Source organism: Myxine glutinosa, chromosome 2 (assembly GCF_964187855.1).
Source record: "Myxine glutinosa chromosome 2, kmMyxGlut1.1, whole genome shotgun sequence".
NCBI classification, from domain to species: domain Eukaryota; kingdom Metazoa; phylum Chordata; class Myxini; order Myxiniformes; family Myxinidae; genus Myxine; species Myxine glutinosa.
Genome location: NC_136262.1, coordinates 135,767,938 through 135,793,036, shown reverse-complemented (window position 1 = coordinate 135,793,036; position 25,099 = coordinate 135,767,938). Strand labels below are relative to the sequence as shown.

Here is a 25,099-nt window from a genome sequence, read left to right as displayed (position 1 = left end):
GGCGGGTACCGTTGCTGGTATCTGTAATTCCAAGAACATTGAAATTTTAGTTGTTGAGCCTAAATGTACCATTGTACCTGTATTGTTTTTATTCCCAAATACTGTATTTTTAACAATCGATGGTAAAAATTAACATTTTAAAATTTTTAATTCAATTCACTTTGACAATTCTCAGCGATGTCATGTTGTCTGCCTCATTTCTGAGTTTATTTTTTAACTAAAGTACGAGCTTATTAATGCGATACACAAATAAAGCTTGAACTTTGTCTCTCATCAGTTTGGAAAAGCCACAGAACAAGGAAAAAACATCGACAAGGATGATTTTTTTAAAAAGCACAACAGGAACTAATAAGGAAAACACGTGGCTATCTCCATGATGGTCATGGAAACAATATGTGATCTGCAAGGAATTCTTCATAACTATGGTATTAAATAAATAAATAATGACGCTACAATAAGTATCTCTACCATAAGAAAGCCGTTTGGTACTTGGCAAGTATGTTGATCACTCCGGTGTGTGTGTGTGTGTGTGTGTGTGTGTGTGTGTGTGTGTGTGTGTGTGTGTGTGTGTGTGTCTCTATGTGTGTTTGTGTGTTTGTTACTTGGCAAAAAAAAAATTTTTTTGCAAGTATGTTGATCACTCCGGTTTGTGTGTTTGTTTGTCTGTCCGCTCAGTTATACTTGCCTACAGGTCACAATTTTAAACCGATCTTCACGAAACTTCTCCAAATGGTAGAGTTCATGGTCCGCCAAAATCCCTTTTATTTTGAGGTCAAAAGGTCAACAGAGGCCAAAGGTCAACCACTTTTTTTCAAATTTCTAAAATCCTCAATTTTCATCCTTTTTGCTTGAAATTTGAATAGGATTTGCGTATTCGCAAACTGAATTCAACCACCACTATTTTCAATATCAACATAGGCCAAAAGGTCAACGTAGACCAAAGGTAAACAACCATTTTGAATTTCTAAAATCCTCAATTTTCATCTGATTGACTTGAAATCTGAATAGGATATACATATCAGCAAACTGAATTCAACCAACAACTATTTTCGAGATCGACATAGGCCAATAGGTCAACATAGGTCAAATTTCTAAAATTGTCAATTTTCATCCGATTGACTTAAAATTTGAAGACTATTTGCAAATCAGGTCACAGAATTCAACCACCAATTATTTGTGAGGTCAAAAGGATGCTTTACCGAGTGCTATTCGACTTTGTTCTCTTTTGCCAAGTGTCACTCTATGAGTGATTTTTCATCTGTCTGTCTGTCACCATTTTTCTCAGAGATGGCTGAACGGATCTTTGTCAAACATTCAGAGGTTAATCAGTAAGTACAGGGGAGAGTTTTAGGCCAAAACAATTAGAAATTTTGGAAAAAAAACAGTTACATTTTTTGGTGGGATTTAATTTTTTTTTTGGTTTTATCGTGCCTGATACTGTGTAGCTATGTGAAAGGTAATATTAAATGATCCCGGCCACATTCCATCGTGGGTGGGTGTTGGGAAGTGTTTTCGGTATCCACAAAAAATAGAAAAAAAATTGATTTCTTCAAAATGCCAACAGCATTAGAACATCACCGGGCAACGCCAGGTACTCCTGCTTGTAAAAGAGAAATCAAATTGGCGGTTACCTTCATTTTAATAATATATAATTGAGGTCAATTTTTGAGCCCCACGCCTTGTTTCCATGTGTCTCAAACAATTTCGTTTTCTCTCTGTTTTATAAAATGTCCTTTGTTTCCGCAGCTTGTTCCTTAACCTTACCCCCCCCTCCGCCACTCCCCACCCTACACCCCTCCCCCCCCCACCCCCTTGCCCATTCTGTTATGCACATGTAGTTATTTTTCAGGCTCCTGATGCTGTTAGACTTTTAAAGTGGCGTACACCTGCATCATATTTACAAAACTCCTTGGTTGTTGCTGAATATAGGTCTTCGGTTAAAATAAGAATTGATTAAAATGCTTTTTCTTAGAATCTACCATATAAAACACAATATGAGTTTGTGTGTTTGTACAGATGTCTGTCCCCCTTCATAAGGGTGGGTTTTACAGATCAATCTTTTAACACGAATGTGTGTTCACTATGGTCTGTTTTTGACATTAAAACAAATTCGAAAAACATTTTCCATAATAGAGTAATTATGTGTCTTCTATTGGAATTGTAGACGGTGGCTTGCAAACCGAGCCTCAAGGGCGGTGTACAGTAGCATTTTAAAAAATAACAATAAATACAAGGTGCTGGGAGATTAAATTCGCTGCACATGATGTGCAACGAGCACAGAGTAAAACAACTGTTCATTTACGTCCGTGGGATGTCTAATAGATAAAGATAAAGAAAACCTGACACTAGGCCCAGGCTTCAGACTTTGGCACGCTCACAAGGCTGCACCGTAAAATAAACTGTTCCAACCCATCATTTTTGACGGGCTTTTTACTGGTATAATAATATTGCTAACATGAACAATAAGTTGTGCTATGTACATGAATTCCCCAGTTAGTCAATTCACATCAGATGATGTACCAGGGTCCATACAGAACATCGCTTCTGCCAAAGCAGTTTCTTTGGCTCGGGTTACAATCCTGTACGAGTCGCCTTCTCTTCGCAAAGGACACACCAAGGGACCGCCAACTAACGTCCACCAACTAATGCCGGTAGATGGGATGGCCATTTTACGTCCATTCCATTTGGATGGCACACACATTGAAGAATCACCCCTATGTGATGGTTTATAGCCGGCCCAAGATTGAAACCCAGGCTAGACAGCTTTGAGGTGACCTCCAGGTCATCCTGACAGGCCCGATCCTTCATTATGGTTTTTTCTTTTATTTGTCACATTTAAACTCATGATACCACTACATCTCTTTGTCTCCAATCGAATCGACTTCCAGATGATACCATTTCATGATTGGCCTCCAATCAATTTTTCCTGAACCACTGTCGATATATTTACAATCTTAGTGCGTTGGACCTTCCCTAGATTCACCATAGGTGGTCACAGGGGACAAAGCTGGAATGTAAAAGAGATTGACAATGGTTGTGGCACAACATTAAAACCCATTAGGAATTGAGCGCACAATGAGAAACAAGAGGAATCGAACTTAGTAAATAACTATCTCATTATTTTTACCTTTATGTCCATCACAATGTTTACTCCATTTTCGTCTTTATCCTGCTTGTGCTCCTCCTCACACAGCAGTCCAGTTTGACGAGGTCGAACGAAGTCGTGCAGCATCATTGCTGGTCGCAGGTGAGGAGCTGCAGCAACAGCAGCAGAGGCAAAGACAGCCAAGTGGAGGGCGACGAGCTTCCCGCAGGCAAAGTCTCGAGCAAACCTCACCTGGTGGAGAGCGCATTGATCCCAGCGTTCCCTTAGAGCGACAGGTGTAAGTTGCCATCGTAATTCTAAGACACGTATGGCACAGAAACCTACCTGAAATTAATTGGGGAGATGATTCGGGGGAGGAATTCTGAATCTTTTTAATGAATGGAGTTTCCAGTGTTTCTTTGGAAAAGGTATGAGAAGCTGCTCGTAATTCCAAGTCGAACGAAAACACCATGCAGTACCCGAACTCTACTATTATGGAAAGTTAGATCGTATTAATTTACAGAACTAATATTTTGGCCAAAAACATTATTCATGCAGGACAGGCCTACTAGGATTTCTGTCTGCACGAATACTTGGCACATTACTACGTAATTTTCAGAAGAACAATTGTTTTGGGCGAAACATGTGATAGATACATTATCCATCATACAGTACTAGCATAAATGATTCAACCACTTAGAACAGACCTTCTCTCACATGGGGCTTTGTGCAAAAAGCTTCAACATCAACCAGCTGAGCATGTCAAGCGCAGTACGCACAGCACCTAGCGCCGAGCACAGCACCTAGCACAGCACAACACCTAGCACAGCACCAGGTGCTAGGGCTAGGTATCTCTAAATTAATGGCATCATATTATCAGGGATGTTTTGATTTGTGAGTTAATCTTACCCGAAGTTACCCCGGTTTTGTATCTAAATTAATGGCATCATATTATCATGGATGTTTTGATTTGTGCACCTAGCACTGCGCCGAGCACAGCACCTAGCACAGCGCCTAGCACAGCACCTAGCACTGCGCCTAGCACAGCACCTAGCACTGCGCCGAGCACAGCACCTAGCACTGCGCCGAGCACAGCACCTAGCACTGCGCCGAGCACAGCATCTAGAACAGCGCCGAGCACAGCACCTAGCACAGCGCCGAGCACAGCACCGAGCACCGAGCACAGCACCGAGCACAGCATCTACCACAGCACCTAGCACAGCGCCTAGCACAGCACCTAGCGCAACACCTGGCACAGCACCTAGCACAGCACCTAGCACAGCACCCAGCACAGCATCCAACATAGTGCACCTAACACAGCACCTAGCACAGCATCCAACGTAGCGCACCCAGATCAGCACCTAGCACAGCATCCAATGGAGCACCCAGCCCAGCACGCCTAGCATCCAACGTAGCGCACCTAGCACAGCACCTAGCACAGCATCCAACTTAGCGCACCTAACACAGCACCTAGCACAGCATCCAACGTAGCACCTAGCACAGCGTCTAGCACAGCACCGAGCACAACATCCAACGTAGCACCTAGCACAGCACCTAGCACAGCGTCTAGCACAGCACCTAGCACAGCATCCAATGTAGCACCCAGCCCAGCACGCCTAGCATCCAACGTAGCGCACCTAGCACAGCACCTACCACAGCATCCAACATAGCGCACCTAACACAGCACCTAGCACAGCATCCAACGTAGCACCCAGCACAGCATCCTACATAGCGCACCTAGCAAAGCATCCAACATAGCGCACCTAGCACAGCACCTAGCACAGCATCCAATGTAGCACCCAGCCCAGCACGCCGAGCATCCAATGTAGCGCACCGAGCACAGCATCCAATGTAGCACTCAGCCCAGCATGCCTAGCATCCAACGTAGCGCACCGAGCACAGCACCTAGCACAGCATCCAACGTAGCACCTAGCACAGCGTCTAGCACAGCGCCTAGCACAGCACCTAGCACAGCATCCTTAATAGCGCACCTAGCACAGCATCCAACATAGCACCGAGCACAGCGTCTAGCACAGCATCCAACGTAGCACCTAGCACAGCGTCTAGCACAGCATCCAACGTAGCACCCAGCACAGCATCTAGCACCGCGTCTAGCACAGCATCCAACGTAGCACCGAGCACAGCACCTAGCACAGCATCCAACGTAGCACCTAGCACAGCGTCTATCACAGCATCCAACGTAGCACCTAGCACAGCGTCTAGCACAGCATCCAACGTAGCACCGAGCACAGCACCTAGCACAGCATCCAACATAGCGCACCTAGCACAGCATCTAGCACAGCATCCAACGTAGCACCTAGCACAGCGTCTCGCACAGCATCCAACGTAGCACCTAGCACAGCATCCAACATAGCGCACCTAGCACAGCACCTAGTACAGCATCCAACATAGCACCTAGCACAGCGTCTAGCACAGCATCCAACGTAGCACCTAGCACCCAACGTAGCACCTAGCACAGCGTCTCGCACAGCATCCAACGTAGCACCTAGCACAGCACCTAGCACAGCATCTAGCACAGTATCCAACATAGCGCACCTAGCACAGCGTCTAGCACAGCACCTAGCACAGCACCCAACGCAGCACACCCAGCACAGCATGCGCAGCACACTCATCACAAACGAGGCCTGGTTGATGATCTTGCACTTCCTTCACAATCCATATATATATATATATATATGTATACATACACACACACACACATTATATACATTATATATTGTGTTGATTTGTATGCTGTGCCCTCATGTTTTAGCTATTTGTATGATATGACAGAATATAAAAAATGATATTTTCCAAACATGTTTTTCAAGTTCATTATTGCAACAAACGGTGTGACGATGAGAGAGATAAGAGATTTCTGAGGCCACACACGAACCTGGAGCAGGCCATTTGTAGGGCAATGATTTAGGGTTATGATATTTGTAGGGCAATGATTTGGGGGTTATGATATTTGTAGGGCAATGATTTGGGGGTTGTAATATTTGTAGGGCAATGATTTGTGGGTTTTAATATTTGTAGGGCAATGATTTAGGGTTATGATATTTGTCGGGCAATGATTTAGGGTTGTGATATTTGTAGGGCAATGATTTAGGGTTATAATATTTGTAGGGCAATGATTCGTGGGTTTTAATATTTGTAGGGCAATGATTTGTGGGTTTTAATATTTGTAGGGCAATGATTTGGGGGTTATAATATTTGTAGGGCAATGATTTAGGGTTATGATATTTGTTGGGCAATGATTTAGGGTTATGATATTTGTCGGGCAATGATTTCGGGTTATGATATTTGTAGGGCAATGATTTAGGGTTATAATATTTGTAGGGCAATGATTTCGGGTTATGATATTTGTTGGGCAATGATTTAGGGTTATGATATTTGTCGGGCAATGATTTAGGGTTATAATATTTGTAGGGCAATGATTTGTGGGGTATGATATTTGTCGGGAAATGATTTGTGGGTTATAATATTTGTAGGGCAATGATTTGTGGGGTATGATAGTTGTCGGGAAATGATTTGTGGGTTTTAATATTTGTAGGGAAATGATTTAGGGTTATGATATTTGTAGGGCAATGATAATGATTTAGGGTTATGATATTTGCAGGGCAATGATTTCGGGTTATAATATTTGTAGGGCAATGATTCGTGGGTTTTAATATTTGTTGGGCAATGATTTGTGGGTTTTAATATTTGTAGGGCAATGATTTGGGGGTTATAATATTTGTAGGGCAATGATTTAGGGTTATGATATTTGTCGGGCAATGATTTAGGGTTATGATATTTGTCGGGCAATGATTTAGGGTTATGATATTTGTAGGGCAATGATTTAGGGTTATGATATTTGTAGGGCAATGATTTGTGGGTTATAATATTTGTAGGGCAATGATTCGTGGGTTTTAATATTTGTAGGGCAATGATTTGTGGGTTTTAATATTTGCAGGGCAATGATTTGGGGGTTATAATATTTGTAGGGCAATGATTTAGGGTTATGATATATGTCGGGCAATGATTTAGGGTTATGATATTTGTCGGGCAATGATTTAGGGTTATGATATTTGTAGGGCAATGATTTAGGGTTATGATATTTGTTGGGCAATGATTTGTGGGTTATAATATTTGTAGGGCAATGATTTGTGGGTTATAATATTTGTAGGGCAATGATTTAGGGTTATAATATTTGTAGGGCAATGATTTAAGGTTATGATATTTGTCGGGCAATGATTTAGGGTTATGATATTTGTAGGGCAATGATTTCGTGTTGTGATATTTGTCGGGCAATGATTTGGGGGTTATAATATTTGTAGGGCAATGATTTAGGGGTATGATATTTGTAGAGCAATGATTTGGGGGTTATAATATTTGTAGGGCAATGATTTAGGGTTATGATATTTGTAGTGCAATGATTTGGGGATTATTATATTTGTAGGGCAATGGTTTAGGGTTATGATATTTGTAGGGCAATGATTTGGGGGTTATAATATTTGTAGGACAATGATTTAGGGTTATGATATTTGTAGGGCAATGATTTGGGGATCATAATATTTGTAAGGCAATGATTTAGGGTTATGATATTTGGAGGGCAATGATTTAGGATTATGATATTTGTTGGGCAATGATTTGGGGGTTATAATCTTTGTAGGGCAATGATTTAGGGTTATTATATTTGTAGGGCAATTATTTAGGATTATGATATTTGTTGGGCAATGATTTGGGGGTTACGACCTCCCAGACTCAGAAGATGCTCTCGTCATTACACCACTGACCGACTGTGGTAGAAACCCTTCTTTTTCTGATACAACATCAGCTTCCCCTTGCTTCCCACAGCAGTTATCATACTTTGATCAACCTCCTGTTGATTTAAGTTGTTGTTCTACATTTACATCAAGGCCGATCGACACGAGCCTTCACCAGCAGGGCACGTTCTTCTTGATACGTATAAGCTTTCCATTACGTGACATGTAACAGAAAGATTGATATTATATCACAGTCGGATGAATTTTTGTACTTTCCTTCCCCATTTTTTGCAATCCTCATTGTGGGATAATTCCTTGGTAGTGTCTATTCAGGTTATAATATTCATTGTGGTGCACAAAGGGGTGCTGCATTGTAGAGTTCACTCCTAAATAGAGTATGCATTAAGCCAGCTGGATCCAGTTGTTAACAGTGTTATTAAGGACCAATTATAGTTCATAATACGTCTACAATCGAGATCTCTAAATTGTCGCCAGATCGTAAAGAATAACCGAACAGGTGGATGTGTGGTGGGCATCCCTATTTGGTCATCACCCTGTACATGGAACCTTTGTGATTTGTTGGTCAAGCATGCATGTGATGCATGTAATTAACAAACCTATCTCATGCCGACAGGTGGTACCATGGCTCCATCAGCCGATCTGAGGCTGAAACCTTGCTGCGGCTGTGCAAGGAGTCCAGCTACCTGGTCCGCAATAGCGAGACCAGCCGCAATGACTTCTCGCTGTCCCTAAAGTGAGTATACTGGAATGCAAGTCAAATTCCTGTACTTGGGCCTCTTTGGCATTCATGCTTTTAATTCTCTGTAAATGACTGTTAAATGTGACCCAGTCTTTCAAAAATCAAGTGGAATTCGAAGTTGTCACTATCAAGATTTAGTTTAAATACTGACAAAATAAATAAATATACCATTCTCAGTGTAAAATAGAGTATACAGTATACAGTCACGTGAAAAAGTAAGTACACCCCATGTAAAGTTTTGACTTTTTCAACATATTTCAACGTACAGCTATTTGATCTTCATTTCAACAATATTGATAGATAAAGGTGATATCTATCTATAATTCCAGTAATCTCTGTGTGTATGCGACCGCTGTTTCTCGACAACTACCGGTCCGATATATTTGAAACTTGCCAGGTATATTGCTGGGGACCCGAGGATGTGCCTTTTCAAGGTTTGAAATTAATCGGACAAGTGGTTCCCAAGGTATGTCCAAAAAACGATTCGACCAATCAGAGAGCAGCGAGCTACCGAGCTATGGCGATTTAGCCGTTCGCCGTTCGCTTTGGCTTTGCGAATGGACCAAACCATTTCATGTAAATAGAGGGGGGGGGGGGTTCTACCGTACTCGCAAGCCGTTCGCTTTGGCTTTGCGAATGGACCAAACCATTTCATGTAAATAGAGGGGGGGGGGGATATAATTTTAGATATATATATAGTACGGGCATGCCCTAGTAATATAACAAATATCATGAAACATTCACATTTTGTAGTCCATTGTATAATTTAAATAAACATAAATGCAAATTTCGCATGTGGAAAAAGTAAGTACACCCTTGGCTCTCATAAGTGGTATTGCCCCCTTTGGCAGAAACAACCACAAGTAGGCGTTTCTTTTAACTGTCTACCAGTCTCTGACATCGACTGGGAGAAATTTTTTCCCACTCCTCCATGCAGAATTCTTTCAGCTGTGCGATGTTTGAGGGGTTTCTTGCTTGCACAGCTCGTTTCAAATCCCCCCACAACATCTCGATGGGATTTAGATCCGGGCTTTGACTTGGCCATTCCAGAACCCTCCATTTATTTCTTTTCAGCCATTCCTTGGTGGATTTACTGGTATGTTTAGGGTCATTATCATGTTGCAAGGTCCACCTTCGGTTGAGCTTCAACTTTCTGACAGATGGCCTCACATTATCCTCAAGCACCCTCTGGTACAATGAAGAATTCATAGTGGATTCTATGATGGTGAGCTGCCCAGGCCCTGATGCAGCAAAGCTGCCCCAAACCATAATATTTCCACCACCATGCTTTACAGTTGGTATCAGGTTCTTGTGGTCAAATGCTGTCCTTGGTTTTTGCCAAACATGTCTTCTGGTACTGTGGCCTAATAGCTCTACCTTTGACTCATCTGTCCCAAGCACATTGTTCCAGAAGTGCTGGGCTTTGCCTTGGTGTTCATTGGCAAACTTTAGTCTTGCCCTGATGTTATTTCTGGACAGCAAAGGTTTCCTCCTGGCACACCTCCCATGTAGATCAAATTTGTGCAACCTCTTTCTAATGGTAGACTGGTGCACTTTGACATCAACAGTGGCAAGAGATACCTGTAGGTCCCGTGATGACATTCTGGGGTTCTTCGAGACTTCTTTCAGCATCTTGTGGTCTGCTCTCGGGCTGAACTTGCTGGGGCGGCCTGGCCTGAACAAGTTGGCAGTTGTTTGGAATCTTCTCCACTTGTAGATGATCTTCCATACAGTCGAATGATTGATTTCAAATTGTTTGGAGATCTTTTTAAATCCCTTCCCAGACACGTAGGCATCTATAACCTTCTTTCTGAAGGCCTCAGAGAGCTCTTTTGATCTAGGCATGGTGACGCCGCACACTTCAACAACAAAGAGCAAGCCAAACGAAATGTCTGAGGTTTAAATAAGACAGGTTCCTCCAAGATCCTCTCTAACCATGTTCTAATCATTTGCACCTGAGCTGGTGCACCTGATTCTAATTTTAGGTATTTGAAGTAGTGATAAATGTCGGGGTGTACTTACTTTTTCCACATGCGAAATTTGCATTTATGTTTATTTAAATTATACAATGGACTACAAAATGTAAATGTTTCATGATATTTGTTATATTATATCACCTTTATCTATCAATATTGTTGAAATGAAGATCAAATAGCTGTATGTTGAAATATGTTGAAAAAGTCAAAACTTTACATGGGGTGTACTTACTTTTTCACATGACTGTATATACAGTGTGTGTGTGTTTGTGTGTGTGTGTGTGTGTGTGTGTATATACATACACACACACACACACACACGTACACACACGCACACACAAACAAGTTGGGTTGCCCGATTAAGATCGGGTTATTTAGACTTTCGTAAAACTTCAACAAGATCCCAAAAATATAAACTCGGGAGTGCAATATGGCAATGATGGGCCAAATGGCCATCTCATGTCCTTTTTTAAGGTTGTTCAGGAGCCTTTGACCATTCCTTACACTCAGTGTAATCCTGCGGGGACGGTCCATCCTTTGTAATCTTCCATATAAAACACATTGTGTGTTTGTGTATTTGTGTGTTTGTTTGTGTGATGTCTGTCCCCTTTATAAGAGGTTATAAAGGTATTTATATTATTTATTTAAAGTATTTAAAGTATTTATTTAAAGGTTATAAAGGATGTAGGTTATAACGGCTTTGAGTAGTGCTTTAGGAGGGATTTGAGTGGGGTTTTAATGGGCAATCTTTGAACACCACTGTGTGTCCACCTGTTAAAAGACATAAAAGACTCCAAGGACCGAGAAGACCCGAAGGACCCAAAGGACCCAAAAGACCCAAATGACCCAAATGACCCCGAGGATCCAAAGAACTCAGAGGACCCAAAAAGACCCCAAGACCCTTAAAGTCCCAAAATACCACAAAAACCCAAAAGACCCTGAAGACCCAAAATTCTACAAAGACCCAAAAGACCCAAAAGACCAAAAAGACCCCAAATAACCCAAAGACCCTGAAGATCCAAAAGACCCTTAAATACCCAAAAGACCCTAAAGACAAAAAATACCCAGAAGGCCCTTAAATACCTTGAAGACCCAAAATATCCCAAATACCCTTAAAGACCCAGAAGACCCTGAAGACCCAAAATATCCCAAAGACTCAAAATACACCAAAGACCCAAAAGACCCCAGAGAAACAAAATATCCCTAAGACTCCAAATACCCTGAAGACCCTTGACGACCCCACAGACCCCAACAACCCAAAACACCAAAAAGACCCTGATGACCGACTGGACCCCAAAGACCCAAATTACCCCTTGATCCAAAATACCCCAAAGACACTTAACTACCACAAAGACCCAGAGGACCCCAAAGACTCAAATGACCCAAAAGACATCGAGGAACCAGAAGACCCAAAAGACCCTGAAGACACAAAATACCCTGAAGACCCCAAAGACCCCCAGAATCCAAAAGACCCCGAGGACTCGCAAAAGATCCCAACGACGCAAAATACCCCAAACACCCAAAATACACAAATGACCCAGAGGACCCAAAAAGACCTTGAGGACTCCGAAGACCCAAAAGAAGAGCAATAATGTCTTTCACATTATCACAAATGCTTGCAAATCGGGCCTCGAGGTCGGTGTACAGAAGTGTTTTTTTTTCATCACAATAAATATAAGGTGCAGGGAGGTGAAATTTGCTGCACATGATGTGTAATGTACGCAGAGTAAACCAGTGTTCACTTACATCTGGAGGACGTCAAATAAATAAAGAAGAGATAAGCACACCTCACACTAGGCCCAGGCTTCAGACTTTGGCACGCTCACGCGGCTGCACCGTCAAATAAACTGTTCCAACCCATCATTTTTGACGGGCTTTACACGAGTGTGTGTGTGTGTGTGTGTGTGTGTGTGTGTGTGTGTGTGTGTGTGTGTGTGTGTGTGTGTGTGTGTGTGTGTGTATATATATATATATATATATATATATATATATATATATATATATATATATGTATATATATATATATATATATACTAGCTTGGCTCGGCTCGCTCCGCTCGCCTCACCACGCGTCGTTACTGAGGAATGGGCTTATTTTACCTGAGGATAATGACTGTACCTGAGTTGCTGTGTTGACATGATTTACACCAATCATAATACAAACAATTACTTTGCACAAATGTATTTGTTGTGTTTGTGATATTACATTTTTATCGGCAATTTAGGTTGAAGATTTAGGTTGAATGTTTTTTTTTTCAAGAAATAACCCCTCTGCACATACATAGGGGAGGGGTAGGTGCAGACTGGAAGTTTGGGACGATTACACCTCACCACCACGTAATTCAAAACACCTCACCACCACGTAATTCAAAACACCTCACCACCACGTAATTCAAAACACCTCACCAACAATTAATTCAAAACACCTCACCACCAAGTAATTCAAAACACCTCACCACCAAGTAATTCAAAACACCTCACCACCAAGTAATTCAAAACACCTCACCACCAAGTAATTCAAAACACCTCACCACCAAGTAATTTAAAACACCTCACCACCAAGTAATTTAAAACACCTCACCACCAAGTAATTCAAAACACCTCACAGCCATAAAACACGAAATTAAAAACACCTCACCACCACGAAATTAAAACACCTCACCACCAAGTAATTCAAAACACCTCACCACCAAGTAATGTAAAACACCTCACCACCAAGTAATTCAAAACACCTCACCACCAAGTAATTCAAAACACCTCACCACCAAGTAATTTAAAACACCTCACCACCAAGTAATTTAAAACACCTCACCACCAAGTAATTCAAAACACCTCACAGCCATAAAACACGAAATTAAAAACACCTCACCACCACGAAATTAAAACACCTCACCACCAAGTAATTCAAAACACCTCACCACCAAGTAATGTAAAACACCTCACCACCAAGTAATTTAAAACACCTCACCACCAAGTAATTCAAAACACCTCACCACCAAGTAATTCAAAACACCTCACAGCCATAAAACACGAAATTAAAAACTCCTCATCACCACGAAATTAAAACACCTCACCACCAAGAAATTCAAAACACCTCACAGCCATAAAACGTAATAAAAACACCTCACAGCCATAAAACACGTAATAAAAACACCTCACAGCCACAAAATTAAAAATACCTCACCACCACGTCATTTAAAAACACCTCACCACCACGTCATTTAAAAACACCTCACCACCAAGTAATTCAAAACACCTCGTCACCACATAACTAAAAACACCTCATCACCATGTAATTATAAATACCTCACCACCACGTAATTCAAAACACCTCACCACCATGTGATTTAAAAATACCTCACCACCACATAATTAAAAACACCTCACCACCACATAATTCAAAACACCTCACCACCACGTAATTCAAAACACCTCACCACCACGTAATTCAAAACACCTCACCAACAAGTAATTCAAAACACCTCACCACCAAGTAATTCAAAACACCTCACCACCAAGTAATTCAAAACACCTCACCACCACGTAATTCAAAACACCTCACCACCACGTAATTCAAAACACCTCACCACCACGTAATTCAAAACACCTCACCAACAAGTAATTCAAAACACCTCACCACCACGTAATTCAAAACACCTCACCACCACGTAATTCAAAACACCTCACCACCAAGTAATTTAAAACACCTCACCACCAAGTAATTTAAAACACCTCACCACCAAGTAATTCAAAACACCTCACAGCCATAAAACACGAAATTAAAAACACCTCACCACCACGAAATTAAAACACCTCACCACCAAGTAATTCAAAACACCTCACCACCAAGAAATTCAAAACACCTCACAGCCATAAAACGTAATAAAAACACCTCACAGCCATAAAACACGTAATAAAAACACCTCGCAGCCACGAAATTAAAAATACCTCACCACCACGTCATTTAAAAACACCTCACCACCAAGTAATTCAAAACACCTCATCACCACATAACTAAAAAACCCTCATCACCACGTAATTATAAATACCTCACCACCACGTAATTCAAAACACCTCACCACCATGTGATTTAAAAACACCTCACCACCACATAATTAAAAACACCTCACCACCACATAATTAAAAACACCTCACCACCACGTAATTATAAATACCTCACCACCACGTAATTCAAACACCTCACCACCATGTGATTTAAAAACACCTCACCACCACATAATTCAAAATACCTCACCACCACGTGATTCAAAACCACCACAACGTTATTGAAAACACTTCACAACCACGGAAACAAAAGTTTGAGGGAGTCGTTAAGTGACAACACAAACACTGCCCAAATGTGTAGATATATAGATAAATGACTGTACCCGAGTTGCCGTTTTGTCATGGTTTAAACCAATCATAATTCAAACAATTATTTTGCACAAATGTATTTGTAATAAAATGTTTCAAAAAAAAATACCCTTAGGACATACCGACGGGAGAGATATGTGCATACCAGAAGTTTGGTACGATTTCACAAAAGTTTGAGAAAGTAGTTCAGTGACAAGACAAGAAAAGACAACACAGACACTGCACAGATATACAGTATATACTGTATGTATGTATGTATATATATATATATATATATATATATATATATATATATATATATAGTATATATATATATATATATATATATATATATATATATATATATATATATATATATATATATATAGTATATATATATATATATATATATATATATATATATATATTATACACGTATATATATATATATATATATATATATATATATATATATATATATATATATATATATATATATATATATATATATATATATATATATATATATATATATATATATTGTTGTGGAAATGAGAATTGTGTTTTTTATTGTTGTAAAAAATATCACCCTCCTTCCTCCAGTTGTTGTGTATAAAGGTCAAAGGGCGTCCCTTAGTTAGGTCATATGCAATCACGTTAGCCAATCATAGATTTCCTCCTTGTTGGTAGTTATTTCCTTATTCTGTGTATTAGGTTAAGGCTTTGTCGTCCATTAATTAATACTCCATTGCACCAAATTCAAATAGATAGATCCCCTTTTTCAAATTCCCCCAAAGCCTTTATTGCCAACCGCATTTGCCTCCATTGAGCACGCGGTCGGCTCGGAGAAGAAAGGCGTGTCTCCACCTCGTCATAGAGGGGAGGAGTGAGCCAGCCCTTGCCGACCAACCCAGAACGAGGGGTTTGGCTTTGAGAGGGCGTGGGGAGAACCGTCGAGTAGGTTCGCGAAGGTTGAAGGGCGTGGCCTATATAACCCGCACCACGACGGCCCCCAGGAGAGACGCGCGCAAGGGAGGAGACGATATATACGAGACGCGCAGGAGAAGAGACGATAAGAGACGCGCGCAAGGGAGGAGACGATATAAACGAGACGCGCAAGAGAGGAGACGATATACGAGACACGCAGGAGAAGAGACGATATACAGTATGTGCCGCGCAAGAGGAGAGAGAGAGAGAGTCCACCACCATCAGTTTGAGTCCACCACCATCAGTTTGAGTCCACCACCATCAGTTTGAGTCCACCACCATCAGCTTGGAGTCCACCACCACCAGCTTTGAGACCACGCAGTTTCGACCCGCTGTGACGTGGGAGCCGGATTGCGGTGGCATCGGTGGCCGTCGAGGTCCCGCCCGACGTGCCGTGCGGGATCAAACTCCAGCTCCGGTTCCCGTTGGACCTTCCTCTCCTTCCACCGAATCGTTCCTGCCTTCATTTCCCCATTCGTGTGAGTTTGATTGTCGTCCGTTTTGTGTGTCTCGTCCTGGGTATAATTAAGACTCTAGGTAAGCTGGCGTTGCACAGTGTCTCCTTGATTCCTTCTGTCTTTATTTTATTATCTTTCCTTCTGCCTTGGTTATTTTGGTCCTGTAAATAGTAGGAATAAATATAGTAGCATTTTCAAACCTTTTTGCCTTCGTCTTCCTCTTCTTCACATCCGTGTCGTCTTTGTGATTTCTCCATTGGGCACCTGTGGCACGATTTGGCCAACGTTTATGAATCGGGTTAGTCTTGGTAATAGTTCGTGCCGCGGTTGCTAAACACCGCTCGGCAATCAATTAACATCTGTCCGCGGTACGAACGGGGCTGTGCACTGGCCTTTCCGGAGGTCGCGGTACGGCGTCAGGGACCACGTCGGTCAGCAATAAACAAGGGGTCTAATCCCCCCTCAAAGGGGAACCATAGGCCGACGTTGGGTTCCGCAACAATTGGTGCCAGGAGTGGGATTCGGACCTGAAGCGCTTAGCGCGCTCAAATTACGAGTGGTCCGAAATTTTGTTTTATAAAATCCCAAATTGAGTCGCGCCATGGATGATCAAGGTGACAGGATTCCGGTGGGGGACCTAGAAGAGGGGTTAGGGGTAACCCAGGACCAGAGGGAAGAAATGGAGGAGAGAAATGATGATGTGGTTGAGGAGGTGTCAGGTGCACAAAATGGCGCCCTCACGCACGTGATATCAGACGCACAAAGTGGCGGCTCGCACGAGCGCGGGGTAGCCGCGCCCGCTGCGCAAATAGGGGGAATTGATGTGCGGGACCTCATGGCGCAGATTAATGCAGCCATACTAATGGGGAATATGGGGCTGGAAGCCAAAATCGGGGAATTGAGAAATGATATGGGGGGCCAAATGGGAGCAATGGAGGGCCAAATGGGGGCAATGAGGGACGAAGCAAGGGGTACCAGTGAGCAATTGGGAGCAATGAGGGACGAAGCAAGGGGTACCAGTGAACGTTTAGACAATAAATTTGAGGGGTTAGACAACGGGATAAAAGAGGTAAAGAATAGGTTAACGGGGCTAGAAGATAGGATGGAAGACAAATTGCGGGCAATAGGGGAGCAATCCGCCCGGGAAATTAAACAAATAGGAGAGCAGATAGAGGAGGTAAAAATCGGGTTAGTCTTGGTAATAGTTCGTGCCGCTGTTGCTAAACACCGCTCGGCAATCAATTAACATCTGTCCGCGGTACGAACGGGGCTGTGCACCGGCCTTTCCGGAGGTCGCGGTACGGCATCAGGGACCACGTCGGTCAGCAATAAACAAGGGGTCTAATCCCCCATCAAAGGGGTTCCGCAACAATATATATATATAAATGATACACTTTGTTCTTTCCCGTCTATATGTAATTATTATTTTAATATGCCACATTTAGTGATGTTGAGTCATAATCGGAAATGTTAAGATCCATTTTGGAAATTCCAAAACATTCACATTGTGATTTCTTTTTCAGGATCACATTCATAATCTGTTGTACTTTTAGAATCCCAATAAATTCCTTCAAGCATGCAGGAAGAAATGGAATTCAGTGAAATAGGGTAGCGCTTATGCACTCAAAACAACTTATAAAAGTGAATCCTCTACGATGCACTAAAGTGAATCCTCTACGGTGCACTAAAGTGAATCCTCGATACGGTGCACTAAAGTAGATCCTCTATATGGTGCACTAAAGGTGAATCCTCGAAATGGTGCACTAAAGGTGAATCCTCGATACGGTGCACTAAAGGTGAATCCTCTATAGGGTTCACTAAAGGTGAATCCTCGATACGGTGCACTAAAGTGAACATCGATACGGTGCACTAAAGGTGAATCCTCGACACGGTGCACTAAAGTGAATCCTCGATACGTTGCACTAAAGGTGAATCCTCGATACGTTGCACTAAAGGTGAATCCTCGATACGGTGCACTAAAGTGAATCCTCTATATGGTGCACTAAAGGTGAATCCTCGAAATGGTGCACTAAAGGTGAATCCTCGATACGGTGCACTAAAGGTGAATCCTCTATAGGGTTCACTAAAGGTGAATCCTCGATACGGTGCACTAAAGTGAACATCGATACGGTGCACTAAAGGTGAATCCTCGACACGGTGCACTAAAGTGAATCCTCGATACGTTGCACTAAAGGTGAATCCTCGATACGGTGCACTAAAGTGAATCCTCGACACGGTGCACGAAAGTGAATCCTCGACACGGTGCACAAAAGTGAATCCTCGATACGGTTAACAAAAGGTGAATCCTCGATATGGTGCACTAAAGGTGAATCCTCGATACGGTGCACGAAAGGTGAATCCTCGACACGGTGCACTAAAGTGAATCCTCGACACGGTGCACGAAAGTGAATCCTTGATACGGTTAACTAAAGGTGAATCCTCGATACGGTGCACTAAAGTGAATCCTTGACACGGTGCACGAAAGTGAATCCTCGACACGGTGCACTAAAGTGAATCCTCGATACGGTGCACTAAAGTGAATCCTCGACACGGTGCACAAAAGTGAATCCTCGATACGGTTAACTAAAGGTGAATCCTCGATACGGTGCACGAAAGGTGAATCCTCGATACGGTGTACGAAAGGTGAATCCTCGATACGGTGCACTAAAGTGAATCTTCGACACGGTGCACGAAAGTGAATCCTCGATACGGTTAACTAAAGGTGAATCCTCGATACGGTGCACTAAAGTGAATCCTTGACACGGTGCACGAAAGTGAATCCTCGACAAGGTGCACTAAAGTGAATCCTCGATACGGTGCACGAAAGTGAATCCTCGACACGGTGCACGAAAGTGAATCCTCGATACGGTTAACTAAAGGTGAATCCTCGATACGGTGCACTAAAGTGAATCCTCGACACGGTGCACCAAGGTGAATCCTCGATACGGTGCATTAAAGTGAATCCTCGACACGGTGCACGAAAGTGAATCCTCGACACGGTGCACGAAAGTGAATCCTCGACATGGTGCACTAAAGTGAATCCTCGATACGGTGCACTAAAGGTGAATCCTCGATACGGTGCACTAAAGTGAATCCTCGATACGGTGCACGAAAGTGAATCCTCGACACGGTGCACTAAAGTGAATCCTCGATACGGTGCACTAAAGGTGAATCCTCGATACGGTTCACTAAAGGTGAATCCTCTATCCGGTGCACTGAAGGTGAATCCTCGATACGGTGCACTAAAGGTGAATCCTCTATGCGGTGCACTGTGCACATATATATTCACATGTTGCACCCATCTGCCGTTTTCTTGGGATTTTATTTATTTGGTTGTATTTTAACCATTGAATTTATCAAGTGTCATCTATCTATAATTCCAGTAATCTCTGTGTGTTTGTTTGTACGTTTGTACGTTTGTACGTTTGTACGTTTGTTTGTTTGTCTGTGACCGCTGTTTCTCGACAACCACGGGTCCGATATACTTTAAACTTGCCAGGTATATTGCTGGGGACCCGAGGATGTGCCTTTTCAAGGTTTGAAATTAATCGGACAAGTACTTACCGAGCTATGGCGATTTAGCCGTTCGCCGTTCGCTTTGGCGTTGCGAATGGACCAAACCATTGCATGTAAATAGAGGGGGGGGGTTCTGTGGTCGTTGCGAATGGACCAAACCATTCATGTAAATAGAGGGGGGGGGGGGGTTCTGTGGTCGTTACTGCCACGTGGTTTCCAAGTTTTTTTTTGTTGTTGTTGTTTGCACGCATGTTTTTTTGCACCCACGTACGGGCACGCCCTAGGATGTTTACACACACACACCCCTACACAAATTTTTTTTTTTTTTTTTTTTTGGCAAGGAACGGGCACCCACGTACGGGCACGTCCTAGCTTATATATAGTACGGGCATGCCCTAGTCTATCTATAATTCCAGTAATCTCTGTGTGTATGTTTGTATGTTTGTATGTTTGTATGTTTGTATGTTTGTATGTCTGTATGTCTGTGACCGCTGTTTCTCGACAACCACGGGTCCGATATACTTGAAACTTGCCAGGTATATTGCTGGGGACCCGAGGATGTGCCTTTTCAAGGTTTCATATTAATCGGAGAAGTAGTTACCGAGCTATGTCCAAAAAACGATTCAACCAATCAGAGAGCAGCGAGCTATCACGTGTGCCGAACGTGGCGAACAGACTCTGCCTCGGACGGCACATTTGAGAGCGTATTCATTTATTTCACGTTGGAAAACTATGTTGCCGTTAAACTATGTTTTAAAACTAATTAAAACTAATTTGCGATTCATCGTAACTGCGATTTGCGACCTTCCGGACAGTGAAGACTGCACTTCCGGCAGCCAATCACAGAACGCGTTATTGCGTAGGCGTGGCCGATGTGAGAGCGAGCCGAGCCGAGCGCGTGCGCCATTACGGTTCGTAATTCGATTTCTTCCGGAGAAAATAATAATTTCTCGATTTCTTATGCGCATTATTTTTCCCAATTCAGTCAGAGCGAAGGGCGGAAGCGAAGAGCGTTGTTTTTTTTGTTTACGGGTGTACGGGCGTACGGGCGGGGTAGAGCGTACGGGTTGCGTTATTTTTTTTTTTTGGCAAGGAACGGGCACCCACGTACGGGCATGCCCTAGTCTATCTATAATTCCAGTAATCTCTGTGTGTGTGTATGCGACCGCTGTTTCTCGACAACTACCGGTCCGATATACTTTAAACTTGCCAGGTATATTGCTGGGGACCCGAGGATGTGCCTTTTCAAGGTTTCATATTAATCGGACAATTACTTACCGAGCTATGTCCAAAAAACGATTCAACCAATCAGAGAGCAGCGAGCTATCGCGTGTGCCGAACGTGGCGAACACACTCTGCCTCGGACGGCACATTTGAGAGCGTATTCATTTATTTCACGTTGGCAAACTATGTTGGCGTTAAACTATGTTTTAAAACTAATTAAAACTACTTTGCGATTCATCGTAACTGCGATTCGTAACTGCCGTTCGCTTTGGCTTTGCGAATGGACCAAACCATTTCATGTAAATAGAGGGGGGGGGGGGGGGGGATTGTCACCGTACTCGCAAGCCGTTCGCTTTGGACCAAACCATTTCATGTAAATAGAGGGGGGGGGGATATAATTTTAGATATATATATAGTACGGGCATGCCCTAGTTCTTTTAAAAAACGATTATGGATTTCCTTTGAGGTTTCAAGCGAAACGTGACATGCCTGCAACCAAACATCACCAGGTGATGATCAGGTGGAGGTGTTCAAGGAAGCAACAACTCGTAATTGATTATGAAGTCAGGATACACTCCCAGAGTTTTCTTTCAAATGCAAAGCGAAACATTTATTTTTCGCCACATTAATCATTCAGCCTGGAATAGAAATAACATTCTACTTAATCCGACTCATTTAGCGAAAATAAAGTGTTCCATGGTGAATGGTAAAGCGGAATCTGCCGTGGGATTCCGAATGCAATAACAGACGGGTGGCCGATTGTAGCCCAAGAACCATCTGAATGTGCAGTGCACACATTTTAAACAATGATAGATGGGTGGCCGATTCTAGCCCAGGAACCATCTGATTGTGCAGCGCATGCATTTTAAACAATGACAGACGGGTGGCCGATTCTAGCCCAGGAACCATCCGATTGTGCAGCGCATGCATTTTAAACAATGACAGACGGGTGGCCGATTCTAGCCCAAGAACCATCCGATTATGCAGCGCACACATTTTAAACAATGACAGACGGGTGGCCGATTGTAGCCCAAGAACCATCTGATTGTGCAGTGCATGCATTTTAAACAATGACAGACGGGTGGCCGATTCTAGCCCAGGAACCATCCGATTGTGCAGCGCATGCATTTTAAACAATGACAGACGGGTGGCCGATTCTAGCCCAAGAACAATCCGATTATGCAGCGCACACATTTTAAACAATGACAGACGGGTGGCCGATTCTAGCCCAAGAACCATCCGATTGTGCAGCGCACGCATTTTAAACAATAACAGAAGGGTGGCCGATTCTAGCCCAAGAACCATCCGATTGTGCAGTGCATGCATTTTAAACAATGACAGACGGGTGGCCGATTCGAGCCCAAGAACCATCCGATTGTGCAGTGCACACATTTTAAACAATGACAGAAGGGTGGCCGATTCTAGCCCAAGAACCATCCGATTGTGCAGCGCACGCATTTTAAACAATAACAGACGGGTGGCCGATTCTAGCCCAAGAACCATCCGATTGTGCAGCGCACGCATTTTAAACAATAACAGACGGGTGGCCGATTCTAGCCCAAGAACCATCCGATTGTGCAGTGCATGCATTTTAAACAATGACAGACGGGTGGCCGATTCGAGCCCAAGAACCATCCGATTGTGCAGTGCACACATTTTAAACAATGACAGATGGGTGGCCGATTCTAGCCCAAGAACCATCCGACTGTGCAGCACATGAATTTTAAACAATGATAGACGGGTGGCCGATTCTATCCCAAGAACCATCCGATTGTGCACTGCACGCATTTTAAGCAATGACAGACGGGTGGCCGATTCTAGCCGAAGAACCATCCGATTGTGCACTGCACGCATTTTGAACAATGACAGACCGGTGGCCAATTCTAGGCCAAGAACCATCCGACTGTGCAGCACATGCATTTTAAACAGTGATAGACGGGTGGTCGATTCTAGCCAAAGAACCATCCGATTGTGCAGCATACACATTTTAGACAATGATAGACGGGTGGTCGATTCTAGCCAAAGAACCATCCGATTGTGCAGCATACACATTTTAGACAATGATAGACGGGTGGCCAATTCTAGCCCAAGAACCATCTGATAGTGCAGCACACGCATTTTAAACAATGATATTCGGGTGGCCGATTCTAGCCAAATAACAATCCGATTGTGCAGCACACACATTTTAACGGGTGGCCGATTCCAGCCCAAGAACCATCCGATTGTGCAGCTTACACATTTTAAACAATGATAGACCGGTGGTCGATTCTAGCCAAAGAACCATCCGATTGTGCAGCACACACATTTTAAACAATGACAGACGGGTGGCCGATTCTCGCCCAAGAACCATCCGATTGTGCAGCTTACACATTTTAAACAATGATAGACCGGTGGTCGATTCTAGCCAAAGAACCATCCGATTGTGCAGCACACACATTTTAAACAATGATAAGACGGGTGGCCGATTCTAGCCAAAGAACCATCTGATTGTGCAGTACACACATTTTAACGGGTGGCCGATTCTAGCCTTAGAACCATCCGATTGTGCAGGGCACACATTTTAACGGGTGGCCGATTCTAACCGAAGAACCATCCGATTGTGCAGGGCACACATTTTAACGGGTGGCCGATTCTAACCAAAGAACCATCCGATTGTGCAGGGCACACATTTTAACGGGTGGCCGATTCTAACCGAAGAACCATCCGATTGTGCAGGGCACACATTTTAACGGGTGGCCGATTTTAACCCAAAAACCATCCGATTGTGCAGCGCACACATTTTAACGGGTGGCCGATTCTAACCCAAGAACCATCCGATTGTGCAGGGCACACATTTTAACGGGTGGCCGATTCTAACCGAAGAACCATCCGATTGTGCAGGGCACACATTTTAACGGGTGGCCGATTCTAACCAAAGAACCATCCGATTGTGCAGCGCACACATTTTAACGGGTGGCCGATTCTAACCCAAGAACCATCCGATTGTGCAGGGCACACATTTTAACGGGTGGCCGAATCTAGCCTAAGAACCATCCGATTGTGCAGCGCACACATTTTAATGACGTGCTACTGCAATACCGATTAGACACGGGAAATTGGTTTTACACGATGTGGTTCAATCTTCATTAAATTTTGCCACCAGATTTTCACCCAAATTTTTAAAATTATTATTTGCCGAATGGATTTTGATTTCACATTTCGCAATTTGCGTTGAGCGCCAGTGGAATCCCTTCAACTTCTCTGTCTGTCTTCTCTCCTCAGATATGCAAGAAATAAGGTGAGAGCTTTTATTTCCGTTTCTTTCAGAAGAAAAACACCCCCAATTCCCTGCAACACCATAATCACGGAAACGAGGAGTGTGATTTTGCACCTGTGCCCTCTTCCTATTCCTCACCCTTGCCACCTTGTAGCCATGCTCTCATACATTTTTCACCCCATCACAGTTGGCTTCTCCGAGGTGGAAATTTACCTCCCATAAGGCGTCGAGATTCTAATTATCCGATGTGTCGCCGGGAATGGCGTCGAGACCTATGAGATGTTGCGCTGCGGTCGCTTGCCCGGCACACTGTAAACGAGTCACGTAACTATGTAATTTCTCTTCCTATTCTCTTGCCACTCCATGCTGATTGAACTGTCAGCTCCAGTTTGTCTCGGCCAATAAACCGTTTCTCACGAAAGAAGAAAAGGGACTCCTAAAGGGGATGGACGATACCGTCGGCTGTGCAATGCGCTCCGCATGGCTTCTTGGTTGAAGGCAATCCTGTGCTTCTGCTCAGAACATCTTTGGGAGTAAATTCCAAAAGCGAACCATGCGTTCGACTGGCTGGGTATCCCCAATGAAACGATGTCTCTCATGATTCTTGGTGCTGTCTGCATGTTCCAAGTTGTTTTCCTGCTTCGATTCATCACGACAGAGATTTACGTTAATCTTGGGGTTTTTTTCAAACAATTTAACTTTCAGACTCGTCAGCAATAGAATCATAATTTCA

General features: G+C 43.1%; 1 protein-coding gene across 3 annotated transcripts in view; it reads left to right on the top strand.

Annotated features, from left to right (window-relative positions):
- Positions 1 to 25,099, top strand: part of LOC137421213 (SH2 domain-containing adapter protein F) — a 221,881-nt gene that overhangs the window by 171,573 nt on the left and 25,209 nt on the right. For 2 of the 3 annotated variants that reach the window (XM_068107039.2, XM_068107037.2), the window contains 2 exons: positions 3,194 to 3,383; positions 8,471 to 8,590. In XM_068107039.2, the coding sequence (XP_067963140.1) occupies positions 3,194 to 3,383; positions 8,471 to 8,590 (310 nt within the window). The remainder of the gene's footprint in view (positions 1 to 3,193; positions 3,384 to 8,470; positions 8,591 to 25,099) is intronic. The other variant, XM_068107038.2, reaches the window with a different exon arrangement.